We start from the raw sequence: 20,911 nt of genomic DNA, 5'->3' as shown, positions 1-20,911 counted from the left end.
CCCAGGCATCGCCGTGTGCAACATCCCGTCCGCGGCCGTGGAAGAGACGGCCGACTCCACCATCTGCCACATCCTCAATCTGTACCGGCGGAACACGTGGCTGTACCAGGCGCTGCGGGAGGGCACGCGGGTCCAGAGCGTCGAGCAGATCCGGGAGGTGGCCTCGGGAGCAGCCCGCATCCGCGGGGAGACGCTGGGCCTCATCGGCTTCGGTAGGTGCAGCTGCCCAGCCCGCCCCCCACCCACCGGTGCTGGCGCGGGGACCCCCCACCCCCACCCCGAGCCCGGAACGGCCGGTGCCCTGGGAGCTGGCCTTCCCTGTCCACCGGGGGAGCCAGAGGCCGACAAGGCAACTGCCCCCTCTGGGAGTGGGTCTGCAGGGCTGGGTGGGGAGCAGGCAGCGCAGGGGAAAGTCTCCCCCGCTGGGCAAAGGAGGGGCTGTGTGCCCGCCGATTGCCCTGGGCGGGGGCTGCTGGAGTTGCCTTGTGGAGAAACCAGCAGGCTTGGGGCTCGAATGGGGGCTGGTGGCTGAGCCGAGATCTGGGCCATGGTCAAGGCCCAGCCCCTGGAGACCCTCAAATGCCAGGCCAAGGTGGCAGCAGGGAGTCCCTGAAGGATTTTGAGCCGGAAGGTGGCATGGCCAGGTCATCAGCTTAGAACGCGGCCCTATGAGCGTCCTAGGCGGGTTACCAAGGACACGGTGAGCTGTGACGGAAAGCAGCCTGATGACGTGGTCTTCAAAGCACACGGGCTCAGGGGGGCTTGCTTTACTGCTGAGTCTCAGCCCCGCCACTCGGCCATTCCATGACCTTGAGGAAATTCGCTGACCTCTCTGCTTGGGTGTCCCACTCTGTAGCTCGGGAAGGGCGTGATAACACATGGCTGCCTCTTAGGGCTCAGAGAAGGCACGAGAAGTAGGTGGGGTGGGTAGCAGGTGCTGGGCCTGGCTTCCAGAGGGCTCCCCAAGCTGTCACTCGACCCTTAGCTCAGAGCTGTTTCCAGAAAGCCAAGGGTCAGGACGCCTGGGATGGCCCCTGGGTGCCAGCCTGAACAAGGTAGAGGGAGCTGGGTTTCTTTGGGGAGGGCGCATCTAACTCCCCAGGGTGATTCAAGAGCGCAGGTGTTAGGGGTGATCACACTCTCGAAGGCATTCCTCTCAACGATTTACGAAGGAGTCCTCTTCACTTTTTCTTGAGTGGACGCTGCGAGTGACCATAGGCAACGCGGGGCGTCGTGTGGGGGCCGCAGCGCCCTCTGCTGGTGCCCGGGGCCTCCCGTGGCTCTGCGCAGTGGCCCTTGGAGATGCTGCTTAGAACATGGCACGTGTTCTCACCCCTGCAGCGGCTGAGCCCTCTGCCGTCCTTTGCAGTCCCGTGGTTTGAGCCCCGTTCACTTGAGACTAAGCCAGCACCGCCTCAGCCCCTGCTCCCCGTGCTCTCTGACGGTGAGGTCGCCTTGCTGCCTTTCAGGTCTGTCTATAGCCTTCCCAAGTGCAGACAGGACTCCGGACGGGAGGAGGCCTAGTCGGAGGCTGCCTGATGCCTCCCCCCGAAAGCGTTCGGTTGCCTGAGGCTTCGCTGAGAAGCAGCACCCAGAGTGGGGGGCGGCCCAGCCCTGAGCGTGGCCCCAGCCCGGGCTGGTGGTGGGATGGTGCTTGCGGCCAGCCAGCCAGTGGCAACAATATATATATATATATTTTATATTTTTCAGGCCAAGACAATTGGCTTCTGCAAGGCTCAGTTTTGATCAAGTCAGTAACAGCATTAAGTCACTAGGTCTTGTAGAAACTTAGGAAAACCTCATGGCTGACGGAGAAGCTAGTGAAAACACGAGGGTTAGGGGACTGATGAAAAGGAGAAACTGGAAAATCACGCTCGGGCCCCGGCAGCTACAGCCGGGAAGCCCCATCTCCAGGCAAAGCGCGTTAGGACGCGGAAGTGAGGGGGGGCGTTCTTGTGTGGGCTGAGAGCATGGGGTCGTGTGTCCCATGCTGCAGGGACGTCAGGGGTGTCGTAGGCCCCTGGCGCTCTTCTCCAGCTTGTCACCTTTGTTGTGCCTGTCTGTCCGCTGGGGTGTGTGGCTACAGTTCCCAGTTCGCTGCCTCCAAGTGGTGACACCGAGGAGGGAGGACAGGAGGGATAAGCACGCACCCGTTGCCCTGCAGCTGGCCCTCCAGCCCGCAGGAGTGGGGGACAGTCCACCTCCACGTTGCCCTCGTGTGGGCTTCCTGTTTGGGAAGGGACACCTTCCCTCGTCTCCACCTCCTTCCCCAGCCCCGTTGAGCAGTGGTTTCAGACAAAGACGATTCTGCACACTTCCCAGAGGAGCCCATTCAAGCATCACGCAAACCACTTTGTTTTCAAGCCGAAAACAGCTCTGGGAAGCTGGAGGCGCTAGCCGTGGGGTTCCGTGGGCTTGTGCAAATGACAGCCACTTCGGAGACAGGGAGGCCGTCCGGTCCTGTTAGGTGGTGTGGGCCACTAACCTGCTAGAGGGAGGGGCCTGGGGCTCCCCCAGCAGGTCAGAACCAGTCTGCATACCTGACCGGTACGTGGCTCCCCCTCCCCATCAAAGTGAGTCTCCCGCCCTGCAGGGGCCCCTTCCAATCCCTGTGCCCCTTCCGTGAGCAAACCCTGTGCTAATTGGCAAGAGAATGTTCTCTGTTACTGCCCTCGCTGTCTCAAGAAAGGACGCTCAGGTTAAGAAGCCTGCTGTGTACCCAGAAACCTCGGGGAGAGAGAAATGAGGATGGGAGACTGTGGTGCTGGCTGGAACTGGGGGAGGGGCACATGGCATTCACTAGAACATTCTCTGTAGCTGTATGTTTGAGAAGGTCCATCCCAGGAGCTTTAGCGCGCACACACACACACACACCCCCCGCTGCAAACAACAAGCTCCCCGCTCCTCACCCAGGAAGCCAAGGAGCCGTGCTGGCTGAGAGCATCACCCAGCTTTGGGCACGCGGTTCCCCTGGCAGCGGGGACAGCTGGGGCCCACACAAGGCGCGGCATCCGGAGCGCTGGGCGGCAGCAGACGGGACTGCGGACTCGCTCACCTGGACGCTCTCTCTCTGCACAGGTCGCACGGGGCAGGCGGTTGCTGTTCGAGCCAAGGCCTTTGGATTCAGCGTCATATTTTATGACCCCTACTTGCAGGATGGGATAGAGCGGTCCCTGGGCGTGCAGAGGGTCTACACCCTGCAGGACTTACTGTATCAGAGCGACTGCGTCTCCTTGCACTGTAATCTCAACGAACATAACCACCACCTCATCAATGACTTTACTATAAAGCAGGTAACTGGACATAGATACCCTCAGCCCCTGGAGACTTCCAACCAAACAAAAGGGGGGTAGGGGACGGGAAGTGGTCGTGGACACGCGCGTGGAAAGGGAAGACCACCCCCAGGACATCAGTGAGGGGCCAGGTGAGGCCCCAGCACGGGATGGGCCACATCGCCCCGGGACAAACGGGGGCTGGCCCAGGACCCAGCAGGGACCTGTCTCAATCAGGTTTGGCCTCCCAAGAAGCAACAGGCAGGTGACAGGCCACAACTCCAGCCTGCCCGCCTTATGGCCCTCTCGGAGGCAGCGCAGAAACCCCCCCAGCTGCCGCTGGCACCCCTGCGCCCCTCCCCTGCCCTGCCGCACACGCACTCAACAGCCGGACCAGCAGAACTCCTCGGTCCGGGCCGTGGCTGGTTTCTTGAAACCTCCGGGCAGGTGCCTTCCAGCGTGGTGGCATCTAACGGCTTGCTTTCCTCCCACAGATGAGGCAAGGAGCATTCCTAGTGAATGCGGCCCGCGGTGGGCTGGTGGATGAGAAAGCCTTAGCCCAAGCCCTCAAGGAAGGCAGGATACGAGGGGCAGCCCTCGACGTGCATGAATCGGAGCCTTTCAGGTGGGTCTGCTGGGCTGCTGACCCGATCGTTAGCTGAGCTCCCAGCCTCACACCAGGAACTCACGGGCCCTGCTTCTAGCCCTGACCGCGCCCCACACTGTGACCGCAGGGCACGTCCCCGGAGAAGCGGCTCCTGGGGAGGAAACCAGAGACCTACAGCCTCTGCTCTAAGGGCTGTGCTGTACTTGGAGTGTAAAAGGGCCAGGGGGCCCACGAATGTCCGAAAGGAAGAAAAATGGTGTGTTGGTCTAGAGAGGAGCGGGCGTCATCTGTCCCCTGGACCGCGGGTTCTGCTTAGAGGCGGGCCCTGCCGATCCTCCGAAGATCTTTCCTCCTGCGTCCCTCATCCCTCCTGACACTCATTTAGAAGGTCTGATCAGTATGTTCTTGAATTCCCAGCCTTTAGGAGATGTACTAGCCACTGTTCTCTACACAGGTAAACTGGTCAGTGCGCTGCATGGCCACCAGCTCTCTCTTGGAGTAGGTAGGGAGCGATACCCAATTCTTCTCATTTGTTGTGTTTTTGTACGTTTATCTAGCTTTGCTCAGGGTCCCTTGAAAGATGCACCGAATCTCATCTGTACGCCCCACACAGCTTGGTATAGTGAGCAAGCCTCACTAGAGATGCGGGAGGCAGCCGCCACCGAGATCCGCCGGGCAATCACAGGTGAGCCCGCCCGCTGCGGCCCCGCCAGCCAGCGCCTGGCGGGAAGGACGGCCGGGGCCCTGCGGCTCAGCTAACGCGCCAGGGGGCTTACGGAGGCTTGCTACTCAGGCAGAGGAGGTTTTAGGGATCAAGTTGATTACGTTTGGAAGGAGCTGGACCCAGTTCATCCAAGCCCTGAACTCAATTTCAGAGGAAACGGATTCCTTTTCAATCAGCCAGCATAAGCGTGCGAAGTGTGGAGGGAGCCAGGGGAGAGGCTCCTTTCTGTTCCTGGGGGAAGGGGGGGGCTGGAGTGAAGAGCGCAGGGCACAGGCCCCGCAATGCTGCACCTTTTCTGAAAATGGAAGGGCCGGCCCTCTCATTCCAGAGTGAGAGACTTTACACTCAGATTTCCATAGTTCAAACACGGTAGAGGGTTCCCCCAGCAGCAGCTACTGAGCGTGATCTGTAACTCACTGTGACCTTAAAAAAATACGTCTGATTAGTTTTAATCCTCCTATTCCAGGTCGCATCCCCGAAAGCTTAAGAAACTGTGTGAACAAGGAATTCTTCGTCACAACAGCTCCCTGGTCAGTAATAGATCAGCAAGCAATCCATCCGGAGCTCAACGGCGCCACGTACAGGTGAGAAGCGGAATGGCACCGGCCTCGCTGGAGGGCTCCCCCGGGGAGGGGGAGGAGAGATGGGGAACCACGGAGTCTCCCTGCACCAAGTCTGCTGTCCTCGCACATGTGCCACTGCCCAGTTTCTGTGGAGCAAACACAACTCTTGGGATACAGCCTAGAATTGGGGTTCCTATTTGTAAGGAGCGGGAATTGGGAGTGCGTTCCCCAAAGGGTCTGAACACCGCGAGGAATCCCCCTGCATCCCCAGCCGCTTCAGAAGCAGGCGGCTTCTGCGTGAGAAGGTACCGGGAAGATTTTCAGGGGAAGCGCCTGCTGGTGAATTTGTTTGCTCCTTTGAAACTTCTGGCCCAGAGCCCACACAGACCCATTTCCCATGGTCTCTGCCCCACCATGGCTGGGCTCACAGGGAAATCAAAGTCCGGCTTTATAAAGGAGCTGCAGCCTTGAACTCCAGGAGGAAATCGCGGTCTGGCTTACTGTAACCCACGGTTGCCCCACCCCTGGCAGTATTCACTTACCGGCCAGATCATTGTCCCCTGGGGCCTAGCCTTTGCACTCCGCGATGCGTCCCGGTGGCCCTGGCCTCCACCAGCGCTCGCAGCCCTAATAACCGAAAATGGCTCTCGAGCTGTTGCCCAACCTCCCCCGTTGTGAAGCACGGCTCTGACCACCGGGCGGGGGGGGGGGGGGGGGGGGGGGGCGGGTGGAACTGTAGTTGGTGGAGGAGGACCCACAGGTGAAGGCTCAGACTCTGAGGAAGTCATGCGGTTTTCTCCCCAGGTCTCGCGGCTTTATTTACATCTCGGTTTGCCGTCTTCTATTAATGTCCCACCCTTTTTTACCCTTTTAATAGTATTTCGGTATCATCACTTGAACCTGCCTCGGCCCCAGGTTCCTGTTCCTTATTGTTGGCAGCCTGTCCTTCCAAGGCCCCCTCTTAATTCTTCCCTTTGACAGACCAAGCCTCCCTGGCCCCTTGGAATGAGGCTTATGCTCGAGGGGCTGTAGCTCACCAAGTCCTGGGGAGTCCTCCGTTTCTGACCGACCAGTGAGCACTCGTACAGGGTGCGGGGCGGGGAGCCATGGGTCAGGGGTTTGAGAATGTGGAGAATGAGTCTTTTAATTCTAAAGCGCCTGCCTCCTAAGTCCCTTTTATCCGAGGCATGTTTCAAGACCCGCACTCGCATTTGCTAAGAGCCGCACGTTCTGTGGGGGGCTTAGTGCCACGTGTCCTTCTGCGCCCAGCAGCTCGTGTGCCCATGCGGTAAGGCCCGTCTTCGCCAGCTCACCTCTTCCCTTGCTGCCGCCGCGGTCTCGTCCCGCACCTCCGGCCCCGAGAGCACACAGCTAGCTCGCCTAGGGTCTGGTCTGTTGGGAAACCATTAAAAGCATCGATATAACCAATGAATACTTTCTAAGGCAGCCGGACAACCTGGGGAGCCTTTTTTGGACAGAATGTTTCCCAAATGCAGTAGTGTCCGTGGACGTAATACGGGCTGTTCCTATGGTGTGAAAGCTACAGTCTGTGGCAGTGTTTTGATTGGACTACATAGATTTTGTTGTTTAGGAGTTAAATGTCAGAGTTTTAGATTTTTCATGTAGATTTCTCCTTGCCTTGGGGGGTAAAGTGACTAACCTATTTAAAAACAACAACCCCAAGTAGGCAGAGCCAAGGGCTCGGCTCCTCCCTGCTCCCAACTTACTGGCCCTTTCTCTGTGTGCTCCTCAGATACCCGCCAGGCATCGTGGGGGTGGCTCCCGGCGGACTTCCTGCAGCCATGGAAGGGATCATCCCCGGAGGCATCCCGGTGACTCACAACCTCCCCACCGTGGCACACCCTTCCCAAGCTCCCTCTCCCAACCAGCCTACAAAACACGGGGACAATAGAGAGCACCCCAATGAGCAATAGCAGAGAATGACGAACAGTCATCATTCAGATAAACCTGGGACCAAGAGACAGTGAAAACTAGATGAACTAAGAGAAGGACTTTGACCGTCTTTTTAACCGATTCCGGACCCACGCATCACTGACGCTGCAGGGTTAGGAGAGCGGGAAGCCGAGGCGTGGGAAGGCTGGAGCTGGCGTCTGGTGACGGAAGCGCTGAAAGACTAGGACGTGATTTATTAACGACCAACTTCTGTTATTGTGTGTTACGTTCTTCATCTGTGCATCCAATCACAAAGAATAAATAGATCCTTTTCCTTTATCAGCCCCTTGGGCACAGCAGGTCCTGAACACCTTGCTCTAGAATGTTGCATCAGGAGTTCCAAACGTCAAATAAAAAATACTAAGAGGAAATCCCCCTCCTATGACTCTAGTCCCTTCGGTCCATGGGGGCTGGTGACCTCTCTTGCTGATAGGAAGATTAAATTACTACAGAGAAGGGGGAGAAAACTGTGTGCCCGTGTTAACCACCGCAAGCGTACAGAAGTCTCTCTCCCATCTGAACTGCGTACTGAGCGGGCGAGTTGGTTGTGAATTCAGTGATACCCTCTTGATGATGCAAAAAAAGGAAAAAAAGAAAAAAAAAAGAAAAAAGTATTAAGTTTCACAAGCTGTTTGTACTCAAATATATTTTCTCAGTTTCAGATCCTCAGCTATTTTATTGAGTGGAAAGTCTTGAGCTAAAAGAGTTCAAGAAAAATAATGTTGCATTTCCTTATGTCTCAGGAAACACTTTTTATGGTAACTTGTCAGATTGTCTATGAACAAACCCACTTTTTTAGACATTGATAAATCTTCTTTTCTTCACGTGATATTTTATACAAGAACACTTCAGGTGTGTTATTAGATGTGACTGATTTTAACAAATCCTATTAGATTTGTATCAACTAGTTACATGTTATATTCATAGTCTTTTGTGAATCATCGCCTTTTTGTTTAAAAGATGGCCTATTTTGAGCCTTTGTATAGGTACATTCCTGTTTTTGTGACAAAAAAAAAAAAAAAAATCCTTTAAAACTGTCCCAAACAGAAAAATAATGGCTATCGGAAGTGTTTTGTTTTAGTGTGAGTTACCGCTACTGTGTCTGTTTATTGTAAAGGTGGACATTTAGCGTTCAGTGCAGTTTTCAATAAAAAGTAATAAAAATTTGTTAAGTTCTGAAATTCAAGTACATCTCACCCAGGTAAATGTTCTCTACTTGAGATGTTTTAAAGGCAAACTACATTCTCAATTAGCCAGTTTTCAACTCGTGTTCCTCCTGGGTTCGAAGACGAACACTTTTCCATCTGCCCATATGCAGGTGATTACCTATGATAGCTTAACCCAGAAATCAGAAAACCGCCCATTAAGTCCATCGTTATCAAATCATGACATCCTCAAGATGAAATCGTGGGTTGGAACTAAGTCGATTCAAGAAACAAAATTGGTCAAGTTAGAGAGTTTTGATTTTAATTTACCCAAAAGCAGAATTACCTGGCTCAAGCATTAATGCAGGAAGGGAAGTGAATCTCAAAATTCTTTTAAATGATATTTACAAAGAAATGTTGCAAAATAATTAACATCAGCCATTTCCATATGCTAAGAACTTTAAGTTGTTGATTTAAAGGATTTTCCTTCTTGAATAGCATTAAACCCTTTTGTTCTAGTGGTAGCCACACTATCAACCCATCCATCAGGTCCAATTCCAGGTACCCAACTCCCTGTCACTCCTTTCTCCTCCCCTTCCCATGAAGAAGACGGGGGGAGGGGCGATGATGGCACCTTCAAACATCAACCTCCTCCCTCATCTGAAGGTGGTGGCCCCATCCCAACCCTCCCAGAAAAATTACATTAAAACAACCTCCTATGGAAGAGGTGGAGCACATGGTTACTGACTGACCCATCACTCCAGGAAACGGAATGGGAGCTGAACGTCCTCGTTACGTAACCAGGATGTTGTCCATGAGGGCATGACCACACATGTGCAAAAAGGAGATTCCCCAACTGCCTAAAGCAAGCAGTGTTCCCGTAACACAGATGGGAGTCTGGGACACGGTGAGCCTAGAGTCAAAAACAAAAAGGCCAGTTCAAATCCATGGTGCACCTAGGTTTTGTTTAATTAGAACAGAAAACACCACACTGTATTCTCCCTAAAAAAGAACCATAAAGTTAAGTCCATACAGGTAAGGTAATTACTGTCCAGAGTCAACCAAGACCTCATCTTTGAGAAAGGACTGCGTACTCTATCTCGGGACAACAATTATGGCTGTTTAATAGTTCAAGAGCTTAACATAGCATTGATTCAACATCTTGGCCATTAGTGGCCAATCTGCTCTGAAAACCATTTAAAGCCCCATCCCTGTCTGGAGCCTAGGAAATGCAATGCTCTACCTTTCCCACAGGGAAGAATGCTGTACCCGTTAAACTAGGTGTGGTCAGGATCACTGATCATAAATAAATAAATAAAGAGGCACCTCAGGGGAAGCAACACTCAGCAGACCACCACACACAGGCTAAGTACTGAGCCTATGATTTCTGGACAGCATTGACTGCAGTGTAGACCATAGTGACTAGACACTTCTCTCAAACGTTTCTCTTTGGCTTCTTCAATTGAGAGGGTAGTTTTGCTTAACAGCAACTAGAATAGGATCTGTGCCCACTAAAGAATTCTTCCTATGTATAGAGAAAAGTTTATAGAGCTGCTATGCTAAGTAGAACGACAGCCTTCTAAAAACTTAATTACTGACCAAAATGAAAGCCAACCAGAGAGTCAATTTGTAGGGAAACCTAGCCACTTAGAACAGTAACATTTACCATTATTACACCAAAACTCATTTATATGAAATCAAATTGCAAAAGTTTCCTGCAAGTTTTAGCATACAGCACAAGTGATCCTCTCATCCTGGGAATCTGCACTGTTCCGAGAGGGGAGAAGTAACTAAAGACATGACATCTCATGGGTGTTTTTCTATTTTTAGTATTCCAGCATCAAATTAGAGGTTGTGCACATTTCAAACACCATCTAAACAGAACTCAGAAAAAAACAAGAAGCAAATATTTAAAGGTTTTTCACAGCCTTTTCATCAAAGGGAAGGAACAGTGTGTGTGTGTGTGTGTGTGTGTGTATGGGGCTGCTTTCCAAATTCCTTGCCATATCAATAGTCTACAAAGTGCTTATCAGGACACTAAGTCTTTCATGTGTTCCTGAGATAGGTCTGAAATTTTTACCCAGTATTGAACATATACCTGAAGTGGTCAAATAATACTTTTTATAAAAAGATTTCTATCTAAGATTATAAGTTTTAACTTTTAAATAAGAATGGCCACAATTAACCAACATGCAAAAATTCTCAGACTACTCTGAGAAATTCATTATACAATGCATTTCCACCTTACTGCATTTTCAAATCTTTATTCTATACTTAACTGATTCCCAATGAGCCCAAGCAAAGGCATGCCTTTCTAACACGATTTGCTTAAAGCAGAGTTGATGATACAAGGAAGAATCCAAAGACCCTCTGCATGGCAATTTGGGAGTATAACATTGTCAATTGAATCAAGTGCGCAAATTTCACACAATTCATTTAGTTACAAGTGGGCCTGTACCCCAGGCTCTTCCCTAACTTACATCCCGGGAATGACGACTCACAGAGAGACTGCCGCCCGGACTCTGGGAAAAGAACCCTCATGTTAAGGGTGCTCTTCCAAACAAATAAATACCTAAATACTGAAAAGGGGCATATCAGAAGCTTAAAAAAAGACGAAATAATAGAAACCAAAACCCTTTCCAAAACAAGGGAATGACGTATGTATGAAGTTCACTCAAACAATTCTTACTTTCCTTGCAGTTTGTTCCTTAAAGATTTGACTTCGTTTTATTGGGCATGACAGGAACTAAATTATTAATAAAAGCTTGTTTTTATTTTTATGTTTTGCTGTGGATAATTTGTACAAAAAGTTTCCAAATCTCTAATGAGCTCTAATGACTCAACGTAAAGTGGGCCTTTTAAGATGGAAGTAGAATGCCAGGTTCTACTTCAAAAAGAGTATCTCAAAGGAACAAAGAGTCATCTGCCATGTGCTTTTGGAGGTGCCCGTGCTGGAAAAAACTTCTCAATAATATGAAGATGCTGGTACAACTTGTCCTATTACACAACTTCTTACACAACCACATGCGTTACATTTATAGACAGATTTACAATTTGAAAGGAAAAAAGTTCTGTCTTAATAAAATTAGTTTTTTTTTCTTTTTTTACAAACTGTAGTCCAAACAAAGTTCTCTTGTCTCCTCACACAGCAGATACGTCATCTCCATTGGGTGTGTATTAGAAAAGCCCTTCCGGGCAGATCCTGGCAGATCTGGTTCCTTCCATGCCTTGCGCTCTGCTTGGAGCGTGCACCACACTAGCTTGGGGGTCGCCACAGAGTTGATACCCTGGTCTTCTGCTCTTTGATTTTTTTCATTCATCTTCATCATCTTCATCTTCCTCTCCATCTGACAGGGACGTACAAGGCCGGATCTGTCGGTAGCGGTCAAGCCATTTCTCTACCATCTGCGTGACCAGGGGGTGGTTCCGCCGCCGAGAACTTTTCTGCATGGCCACCAGCACACCCCCTTCGGTCACACAGCAGTCCAGCCACTCCCTGAGCAGTTTCTCTTGCTGTTCCTCATTACCTAGCTTTTAGAGCAATGTGAAGAAAAGGGGAAAGAATACCACAGATCAGAGACCTGCTAGGAAAAGTCTAAAGAAAACACAGCTGACAGGATTACTAACGAAAAGGTCAAAGCAACAAACTTTTCACGTGGTTTCAGTCTCTCATCAATTTTATGATAAAACCCAGTTTCCTATACTTAAACATAAAAACATCAATGGGAAAATTCACAGGAAAATCTCACAGGGGGAAAAACCACCTACTAATGAGTTAATTTGTTTGAAAGAACAGGAAAAACCAAATGTTACCTAATACACTGATCTTGGCAAAGAAAAGACTAGAAAAACAAAGTCTCAGCTTCAAACACATGACAAGGTAAGTTTATTCAGTAAAGTCTTCACAGAATGAAGTTATAAAAATTATGTTCTACTAATGTCCTGATTATAGAAGTTTTAGAACTACTAGTACATTAAATAAAAGAGCAATAGTTTTGTAAGAATATGGGTTTTCTGAGCGTGTTCTTTCTACACAGCCTCACCACCCCTGCCTGGTCGACACCTCCCTCGCCCCTGCATCTACAGCGGTCTCCTAGCTGGCGCTCCGGCCCCCACCACTGCTCCAGGCACCTAGTCTCTAGGCCCCACACCGAGCAGCCGGTGGTCCTCTACCGGACAAACGGGCCGTGGGCTTCCCCGTTTGCCCAGAGTCAAAGCCAAGGCTTTAAAAGGCTGTTGGCGAGCCCCTTGGCATCCCTGAGCCCCTCAACCCCCTCTCCCCACAAACCACACTGGGGCCCTGAGGTACCCTCTCCCTACAGCTCTCTTCCCCCATATTCTGCAAGACTCCCTGCTCTTGAGGGGCTCGTTTCAGGCGTCATCACCTCAGACGCCTCCCGTTACGGCCCAATTGCAATCATGAGCCCCGTGCCCCCCATCTCCCATCTTTCTAGTTTTTCTCCTCGGCAGCACCCCCCCCCCGCCTCAGTTCCTGTCATGGCAGCATCTGCACCACACGACCACAGAGCAGCTCAGGAAAGGTACGTGTCACAGGCTGGCAGAGCCGAGGGCCAGGGCTGGCGGTGCGGAGAAGGCCGCGGGGCGAGGCATCCCGGGCCAGGTTGGGGCGGCATGACCATTTCCAGTGGTTCACCAGAGCGCCGCACCTCTTACCCCTCTTACTTACCTCCTGAGCAGAAAGAAAGTGCACGTGGAGCAACTTCCTCTCGCTGTCGACCAGGGGCAGGAAGGTGATGGTGACGTCGTCGTCGGTGTGGAGGTTAGCCCCAGCACCCCGGTTGCCGTAGCCGTCGTTCTCCATGGCAACCAAAGCAGAAAAGTGGCCCCTTGTATAGCCCAGAGCGATGGGACTTTTCCAACAAAAACTCTGTTCCCACAACAAAGGCAAATAAACACCTGGAGGGAGGAAGAAAATCCCCGTGGGGTTACCCGATATGGCTGCAAGCTGCCTGGTGAGGAACAAGAGACCTAAAATACTCTTGAATAATGGCTTACCTTGAAACCGAGTATATCCTAAAGTTTCTCCCCGGAAACTCTTATAATATTTTACTCCATAAACTATAATTGGTCGTCTAAGAATATGTGCAAGTACAAAAATGTGTGTCTGTTCCAAACTTGCTCCAGGCTGTACGGAATAAAATAAAGAAAGCAATTTCTCTTTAAAACATTTACTGCCGCCCTGGAAAACTACTGTGCAAAACACAATGTTGCTCCCCTTCAATACACTAGACCAAGGCTTTTTTTTTCTTTTTTACTATTAATATTGCCAAGCTAAAGAAGCGTAAAATTCTTCAAACAGCAAAATCCAATGAAATAATAAAAGAAATCTGCAAAGTCTATGCAGACAAGTATCATTCACTATCCGATCTCAAGAACCCAGCGGATTTGCTTAAATAGTGATCCCAGGAACGAGAGATTCAGATAGCAAGGGATGCTGGAGTCATTCCATGGCCTCCTTGTTAAGTCACCTGTGAGAGTACGACCCAACAACGAGGTCCTCCCCAAGTAAAAAGATGAACTGTTAGTTCATACAAAAGTAAATGGCAAGAATACGGAACAGGTCTACCACCCGTCTATAGGGATGCCGACACCCCATTTTCAGGAAGTACGTGTCACAGATGTAAAACAGCCACTGTGACATTCACAGGGTTCAAATAAATGATGGTGCTTTCTGCAAAGAAAAGGAATGGTTTGTTGTGTGTATATCTGAACGTTCAGCATACTGAATGTGCTTCACAGTATAAAACTAGTATGAAAGCTAGAGTCTAAGAGGCACCACTCTACGTGATTCATTTTTCTAAAAGTTAATTCCCAGGTTAATTTTAAAGAAATCCTTCCACCTGTCGGCCATGGCACCTTCCCCCTGGCACACGTCACATGGAGAGCGAGCCTCGCGCAGATCACCGCTTCACCCTCCGGGCCTGACAGCGGAGCGCCACACAAGAGTGCCCGCCACCAGCTCAGTGATCTCGGTTCAGTGCCCTCTCAGACACAGAACAGGAGCTAACCAGGAGGTAGATATAACAGGCATAAAGCCACCTTCCTAAGAGGACAATATAAATGAAGAGCAATATGAAAAAAGTATAGAAGCGCCTGGAATCATCACAGTACGACTTTCATTCTGATCGTTTCTAGTCACTTAGTGTAAGAAACACGTTACTGCCTCTGTCCTGCAGCGTGGACTCACCTCTGGTCAAAGAGCTGACAGACAGCAGTCACGGCCAGAACCCAAGTCACCCAATGCCAAATCAAGCACTCTTTCGTGTATACAATGCCTCTAACATAGCTTACGCACGTAAATCCAGGATTTCGAGCATGTAGCCTACTTTTCTCACAGAAGCAACATGCCTCGAAGCATTCTTACCTGACTAGCAAGAGAGAGTATAAATGCCCAGTCTTCTTGCCACTGTTCTTCTCTCAAGGAAAAATGTAAACCAAAGCTCTGAGAATACCATGATTCCCAATCTTTCCAACGTGTATAAAACCTGAAAAAGCAAGACAGTAAAAAATAAGCCTTCTATAAATGTTCCATTTATTTAATGTAGTCTTTAAGCAATTCACGTAAAGAGATCAGCAATTTTATTAATTTTACCCACTTTGCACTATATCTTCAAATTAAAAATGCCTACCTTCTGCTAACAGACATCATTTAACACATTCTCACATAAAATTTCATTCACCACCCATCAAGTTTTCATCAAAACTTTAAACACTAGTGATGAGAACAATTTCAATTGTCTACTATTGGTTTACAAGTTCAAAACCCAAAAAAACACTCAAAATCATCTGAGATGCTGGATACAAAGACAATACATTTCTACATTACTGTATAGTATTCACTATTTGGTCATTGTATAAATAACTGACTAGAAATAGAAATAGCCCATGTGTTCACAAGAGTATCAAAACCACTTCCAGAGCAAGGCCCTAATTCTCTTCAATTCTCTGAAGGCCCAGAAAGATGAGGAAACTATCAAAGAGAAGCCTGAAGCTAGCAGAGGTTGGCTTATGAGGTTTAAGGAAAGCAGCTGTCTCCAGACATCAAAGTGCAAGGTGAATCGGCAAGTGATACAAAAGCTGTGACAAGTTTTCCAGAAGATCTAGCGAAGATCATGAATGCAGGAAGCTACACCAAATTTACAACAAATTTTCAATGTAGATGAAACAGTCTTCTCTTGGAAGATGATGCCATCTGGGACTGTCCACAGCCAGAGGGGAGAAGTCACTGCCTGGCTTCCAAGGACAGGCTGACTCTCTTGTGAGGGGCTCATCATGCAGCTGGTGACTTTAAATTGAAGCCAATACTCACTGACGATTCAGAAAATCCTAGGACCCTTAAAAATTGAGCTAAATATACTCTGCTCTATAAAAGAACCACAAAGCCTGGATGACCGCACATCCATTTTCAGTATAATTTACTAAATATTTTTAAACACCTGATGCCTACCCCTCAGGTAAAAAACTCCTTTCAAATTATGACTGCTCACCGACAACACACCTGATCACCCAAGAGCTCTGATGGAGATGGACAACCAGACTGTTTTCATGCCTGCTAACACAACATCCATTCTGCAGCCCATGATCAAGGAGTAATTTCAACCTTCAAGCCATTATTCCAAGTAAGCCTATAGCTGCCATATACAGTGATTCCTCAGACGGATCTGGGCAAAGGAAACTGAAAAACTTCTGGAAAGGATTCACCATTCTGGATGCAACTAAGAACATTCCTAATTCACGGAAAGAGGTCAAAATATCAACAACAGAAGTTTAGAAGTAAGTTGATTCCAACCCTCGTGGATGACTTGGAGGGGTTCAAGACCTGAGTGGAGGAAGTCACTACAGCCATGCTGGGAACAAGAGCGCTAGGATGAGAAGCGGAGCGTGGAGATGGGACTGAAGCGCTGCGAGCTCACACACAACTTGAACAGATGAGGACCTGCTTGGGATGGACGAGCAGAGTGGTTTTTTGCAATGGAATCTAATCCCGGTGGAGATGCTGTGAAGACTGCTGAGATGACAACAAAGGATTGAGACTATCGCATAACTTAGCTGATAAAGCAGCAGCAGGGGTTGAGAGGACGGACTCCAATGTTGAAAGGAATTCTAACTGTGGGTAAAATGCCATCAAACAGCATCCCATGCTACAGAGAAATCATTTGGGAAGAGTCAATCGATGCAGCAAACTTCGCTGTCATCTTAAGAAACAGCCACCATCACCCTGATCAGTCAGCAGCCATCAACTTTGAGACAAGACCCTCCACCAGCAAAAAGATCACGACTCGCTGAAAGCTCAGATGATGGTTAGGGTCTCTTAGCAATGACATATTTTTAAAATTAAGGTATGTGTAGTTTTTAAGACCTAATGCTATTGCACACTTGACTACAGACTGAACTTTTCTATGCACTAGGAAACCAAAGTTTCCTTTGGCTCACTTTATTACGATACTCACTTTACTGCAGTTGTCTGGACCTGAACCCACAGTATCTCTGAGGTATGCCTGTACATATTATACATCCAATCAGGTCACCAGCCAGGCCTGCCAGCCAGAGAGCTTTTTAATTTTTTTCAGGTGACCTCAAATTCTTCCTCTCTTGCATTATGCTTTTATCTATAATTTAGCTCTCAAAAAAGTGATTAAATTGCTTTCATTTTCAAATTCTAGAGAGTACTTTCATTGAATAATGTTTACTATGTACTTACTATGTGTCAGGCTACTGGAGGCACTAGATCTTCCACAATGAAACACAACAAAATCTCTGTTCTCATGGAGTTTATATTCTAATGGACTTCACATAATCCCTAAATACTGACAACAAAATTCACAACTAGTAAGTGCTCAAAAATTACACAGAGGAACTAGGGTAGTAAAGTTTTCCAGAGTAAGGCCATTATCATTATTGTGTGAGCATTCAATTAGGTGTTAAGAGGGGGGAAAAACGCATTTTAATTAATTTAGCTTCTTTTACAGCCTCAATTTTTCTCATTTATGATAACTGAGATGTATATACAGAACCAAGAAACTACCATAGGTCAAGACCAGTCACATACTTGGGTGGATGCCGGGTAATATTTTTTACCCGGCATCCACCCAAGTATTGTATATATATATACAGGATTCCCCACTATCTGAAAGTTTGCTTTGTACCCCTTCACCTTTACGAAAGACCTATATTAGCGTCTGTTTTTGCTAGCCGAAAAGAAATCTGAAGAGGATTTTCACTTCTACAAGATGGTAACTGCATCTTTGCTTTATGCCAGTTCAACTGACAAAAGGTTTCCCAGGAATGCTCTTTTAGATAGCAGGGAACCCTGTCTACAGAAAGGACATTTCTGAGATAAGTGGAAGATGTAATGTGGACCGTATATTGGATAACAGAGTCCTTGCTGATTTTCTTAGATTTGGTAATGAGGACTTGGCTGGGTAAGAGAATATCCTTGTTCTTCAAGATGCACAGTGAGACACTGACGGGGGAAAAAGCATTATGATGACTTAAACCAACTGGCAAAGGGAGGTGCTTACATATGTAGAGATGAAGCATATGTGGGTAAAGGTCAACAACTGGACATCTAATGAAGAAAACACTAGAGTCTGTTGCACTGATATATTTTTTTAACTTTACTGTGGATTTCAAAATTTGCAAAATAAAATGTGGTCTGAAGACTATGTGCCTCAGGAAGAAAAAAAAAATCTTGTAATACAATGCCAACATAATCTTTTAAATTTCAACAAAAATATGGAATGATAACACTTAAAAATATGAGCAAAGACCTTATCAATATTTAACTTCAAATGTTTCTATTTAATAAGCTCAGCAAAAAGGTCTAAAAGCCGTCAAAATGTTCAAAGTGTCTCAATGTGCAAAACCAAAGCTTTCCCCCTAGCTTCCACAGAAAATGTAACGGCAAAAAGTATCCTAACACTGTAAGGAAATGATTCAGCGAGAGCACGCCTGGTTTTACACACGGAAGGATGCCGGCTCACCAATGTGAACAGTCATGCAGGCTGTCATGCAGGGCTTTCCGAAGCACCGAGTCCTTGTCATAAATGCCCCAGGTAGCTTGTAGCACTGAATCAAGCAAGCAGTCTCCTGCAGTCCTGTTCCAAAGCGCATAAAGTCGACTGTCCAAACGTGTAGCCAATTCCAAAGACCAGTTTATAATTGGAGATTCTTCTTCTAACTCTACATAAGGAATTTAAGTAACATGTTCATTTCCATGCAATTTAGGACTATTCATTGGAGGAAAGAACCCATTCTCTAGATATTGGTAAGTTTATGTGTCATTTACTATTAAACACCTAAATAAATCTGATCAACTGAAATACAAACCTTCTGAGTAGCTGAAACATCTGTGGCTCTAGAATAATTTGCTCAACTTTTAAATTCTTTACTATTTGCGAAGAATGCTTAACATGGAAATATACCCATTTTGAACAGGAAGTAGAAAACTAAGGCTTAAAAACTTTTATACCTTTATTCCATCACAGTTAAGAGCCGTGAATGAGCATTCTTAAATTTTTTTTTCCAGCTTTATCGAGATGTAATTAACAGAATGAACATTTTTAACAGCACAATGTGACACTGCTCTTAAGGACTTTACATTTTCAATTAAAGTAAAAATAAAACAAGTCAACCATACACTGAACTGCTCCAAGCCTTACAAAGCAAAGCGTTTATGGAAATTGAACTAAATCACACTCATTAATTCCACACTTACCTTTCTGAACATCTCTATCAAGCACCTCATCAAATAATTTTTCTTGGACTGTTGGAGGCAAGTCTTCAATATCTACAAAGCAAAAAACAGACTTAAAAGATTTTCTTATGTCTCATATCTTAATAAATTTGATACGAGCATCTAATAGTGATTTCCCCTAAAATAATTCCCTTGCCGAGGTGCTCTCTCACTCGCACTCTAATAAATAAAATCTTAAAAAAAAAAAAAAAAACACAAAAAAAAATAAAAACTCCCGGGCGCCTGGGTGGCTCAGTTGGTTAAGCGACTGCCTTCGGCTCAGGTCATGATCCTGAAGTCCCTGGATCGAGTCCCGCATCGGGCTCCCTGCTCGGCAGGGAGCCTGCTTCTCCCTCTGACCCTCCCCCCTCTCATGTGCTCTCTTTTTCTCATTCTCTCTCTCTCTCAAATAAATAATAAATAAATAAATAAATAAATAAATAAATAAAATAAAATAAAATAAAATAAAATAAAATAAAAACATAAAAACTCCCTTGCCAGTGAAGGCTAAGGCTGTCAACTGGTTTCTCATAAAAAAAAAAAATGCGTGTATAATGTGTGTGTGTATAAATGTAACATAAAAGATTTCCTTTCTATATTTCATTAGCAAAACTGTTTTCTAAAAAATAGTAAGAATATCTGGACCAATAATTACATACAACTATTATCAAAAAGATAAGAGAGAATAATGTTCGTGAGGATGTGGAGAAAGGGAACCCTTGCGCACAGTTAATGGAATGTAAATTGGTGCAGCCACCATGGAAAACAGTATGGAGGTTCCTCAAAAAGTTAGAAGTATGGGGCGCCTGGGTGGCTCAGTCGTTAAGCGTCTGCCTTCGGCTCAGGTCATGATCCCAGGGTCCTGGGATCGAGCCCCACATCGGGCTCTCTGCTCGGCGGGAAGCCTGCTTCTCCCTCTCACACTCCCCCTGCTTGTGTTCCCTCTCTCTGTCAAATAAATAAAAATTTAAAAAAAAAAAAAGTTAGCAGTATGATCCAGCAATCCCACATCTGGGTATATATCCAAAGGAAATGAAAATAGGATAATGAAGAGGTACTGAACTCCCATGTGTGTTGCAGCATTACTCACAGTAGCCAAGATATAGACAATGGATGAATGAATAAAGATGGGGGGGGGGGTGTAAAATGAAATGTTATTCAGCCAAGTGAAAGAAAGAAATCCTGCCATTTGCAACAAGGGCAATGAGGGCATTAGGCTAAGTGGAATTAGCCAGAGAAAGACAAATCAAATACTGCATTGTACCACTTCCATGTGGACTCTTAAAAAAAGTCAGACTCATAAAAACAGGGTAGAAAAGAGGTTGCCAGGGGCTGAGGGAAGTGAGGAAAAGAGAGATTGGTAAAAGGGTACAAAAACTTCCACGCTATAAAATGAATAAGGCTGAACACCTAATGTAAAACCATGGTAACTGTATTTTATAACACTGTATTATATCATTGAAATTTGCTAGGAGAAGAGAACTTACATGTTCTCACCAAAACAGATAAATAAACCAAACATGTGCGACGATGGGTGTGTTAAGACGGGGGGTAACCCTTTCACAATATATGCATATATGAAATCACAATGGATACTTGAAATACTTGACAATTTTATAGGACAGTTATCCCTCAGTAAAACAGAAAAGGAAAAAAAAATAGGGCTATCTGAAATTCAAGTTGATGAAACAGTAACAACATCCAAATATTTATCTGCCCTTGTCTCCCCCCACTCTCAACCTCTGCTCAGGCCTATTGTTTTCAGACTTTAGAATCTTCTTATAAAAGTTAATGAACCAGGGGCGCCTGGGTGGCTCAGTCGTTAAGCGTCTGCCTTCCGCTCAGGTCATGATCCCAGGGTCCTGGGATCGAGCCCCGCATCGGGCTCCCT

The 20,911-nt window shown here is 47.2% G+C and overlaps 2 protein-coding genes across 12 annotated transcripts in view; one reads left to right on the top strand and one right to left on the bottom strand.

The window, feature by feature from the left end:
* CTBP2 (C-terminal binding protein 2) overlaps positions 1-8,154 on the top strand; it is a 157,883-nt gene extending 149,729 nt beyond the window's left edge. For all 9 annotated transcript variants that reach the window (XM_034985886.1, XM_034985900.1, XM_034985850.1 and 6 more), the window contains 6 exons: positions 6-212; positions 3,079-3,293; positions 3,767-3,897; positions 4,437-4,564; positions 5,070-5,187; positions 6,920-8,154. In XM_034985886.1, coding sequence (XP_034841777.1) covers positions 6-212; positions 3,079-3,293; positions 3,767-3,897; positions 4,437-4,564; positions 5,070-5,187; positions 6,920-7,100 — 980 coding nt within the window. In that variant the 3' untranslated portion in view covers positions 7,101-8,154. The remainder of the gene's footprint in view (positions 1-5; positions 213-3,078; positions 3,294-3,766; positions 3,898-4,436; positions 4,565-5,069; positions 5,188-6,919) is intronic.
* A 1,056-nt stretch (positions 8,155-9,210) lies between these two features.
* Positions 9,211-20,911, bottom strand: part of ZRANB1 (zinc finger RANBP2-type containing 1) — a 62,504-nt gene continuing 50,803 nt past the window's right edge. For all 3 annotated transcript variants that reach the window (XM_034985818.1, XM_034985811.1, XM_034985827.1), the window contains exons 5-10: positions 19,003-19,074; positions 18,269-18,467; positions 14,650-14,770; positions 13,281-13,410; positions 12,952-13,181; positions 9,211-11,795 (exon numbers count right to left, since the gene is read on the bottom strand). In XM_034985818.1, coding sequence (XP_034841709.1) covers positions 11,577-11,795; positions 12,952-13,181; positions 13,281-13,410; positions 14,650-14,770; positions 18,269-18,467; positions 19,003-19,074 — 971 coding nt within the window. In that variant the 3' untranslated portion in view covers positions 9,211-11,576. The remainder of the gene's footprint in view (positions 11,796-12,951; positions 13,182-13,280; positions 13,411-14,649; positions 14,771-18,268; positions 18,468-19,002; positions 19,075-20,911) is intronic.

Source organism: Mirounga leonina, unplaced genomic scaffold (assembly GCF_011800145.1).
Source record: "Mirounga leonina isolate KUSES-001 unplaced genomic scaffold, KU_Mleo_1.0 Mir_114, whole genome shotgun sequence".
Taxonomy (NCBI): Eukaryota; Metazoa; Chordata; class Mammalia; order Carnivora; family Phocidae; genus Mirounga; species Mirounga leonina.
Note: the sequence above shows the minus strand (reverse complement) of the source record. Positions and strands in the feature narration are given on the sequence as shown.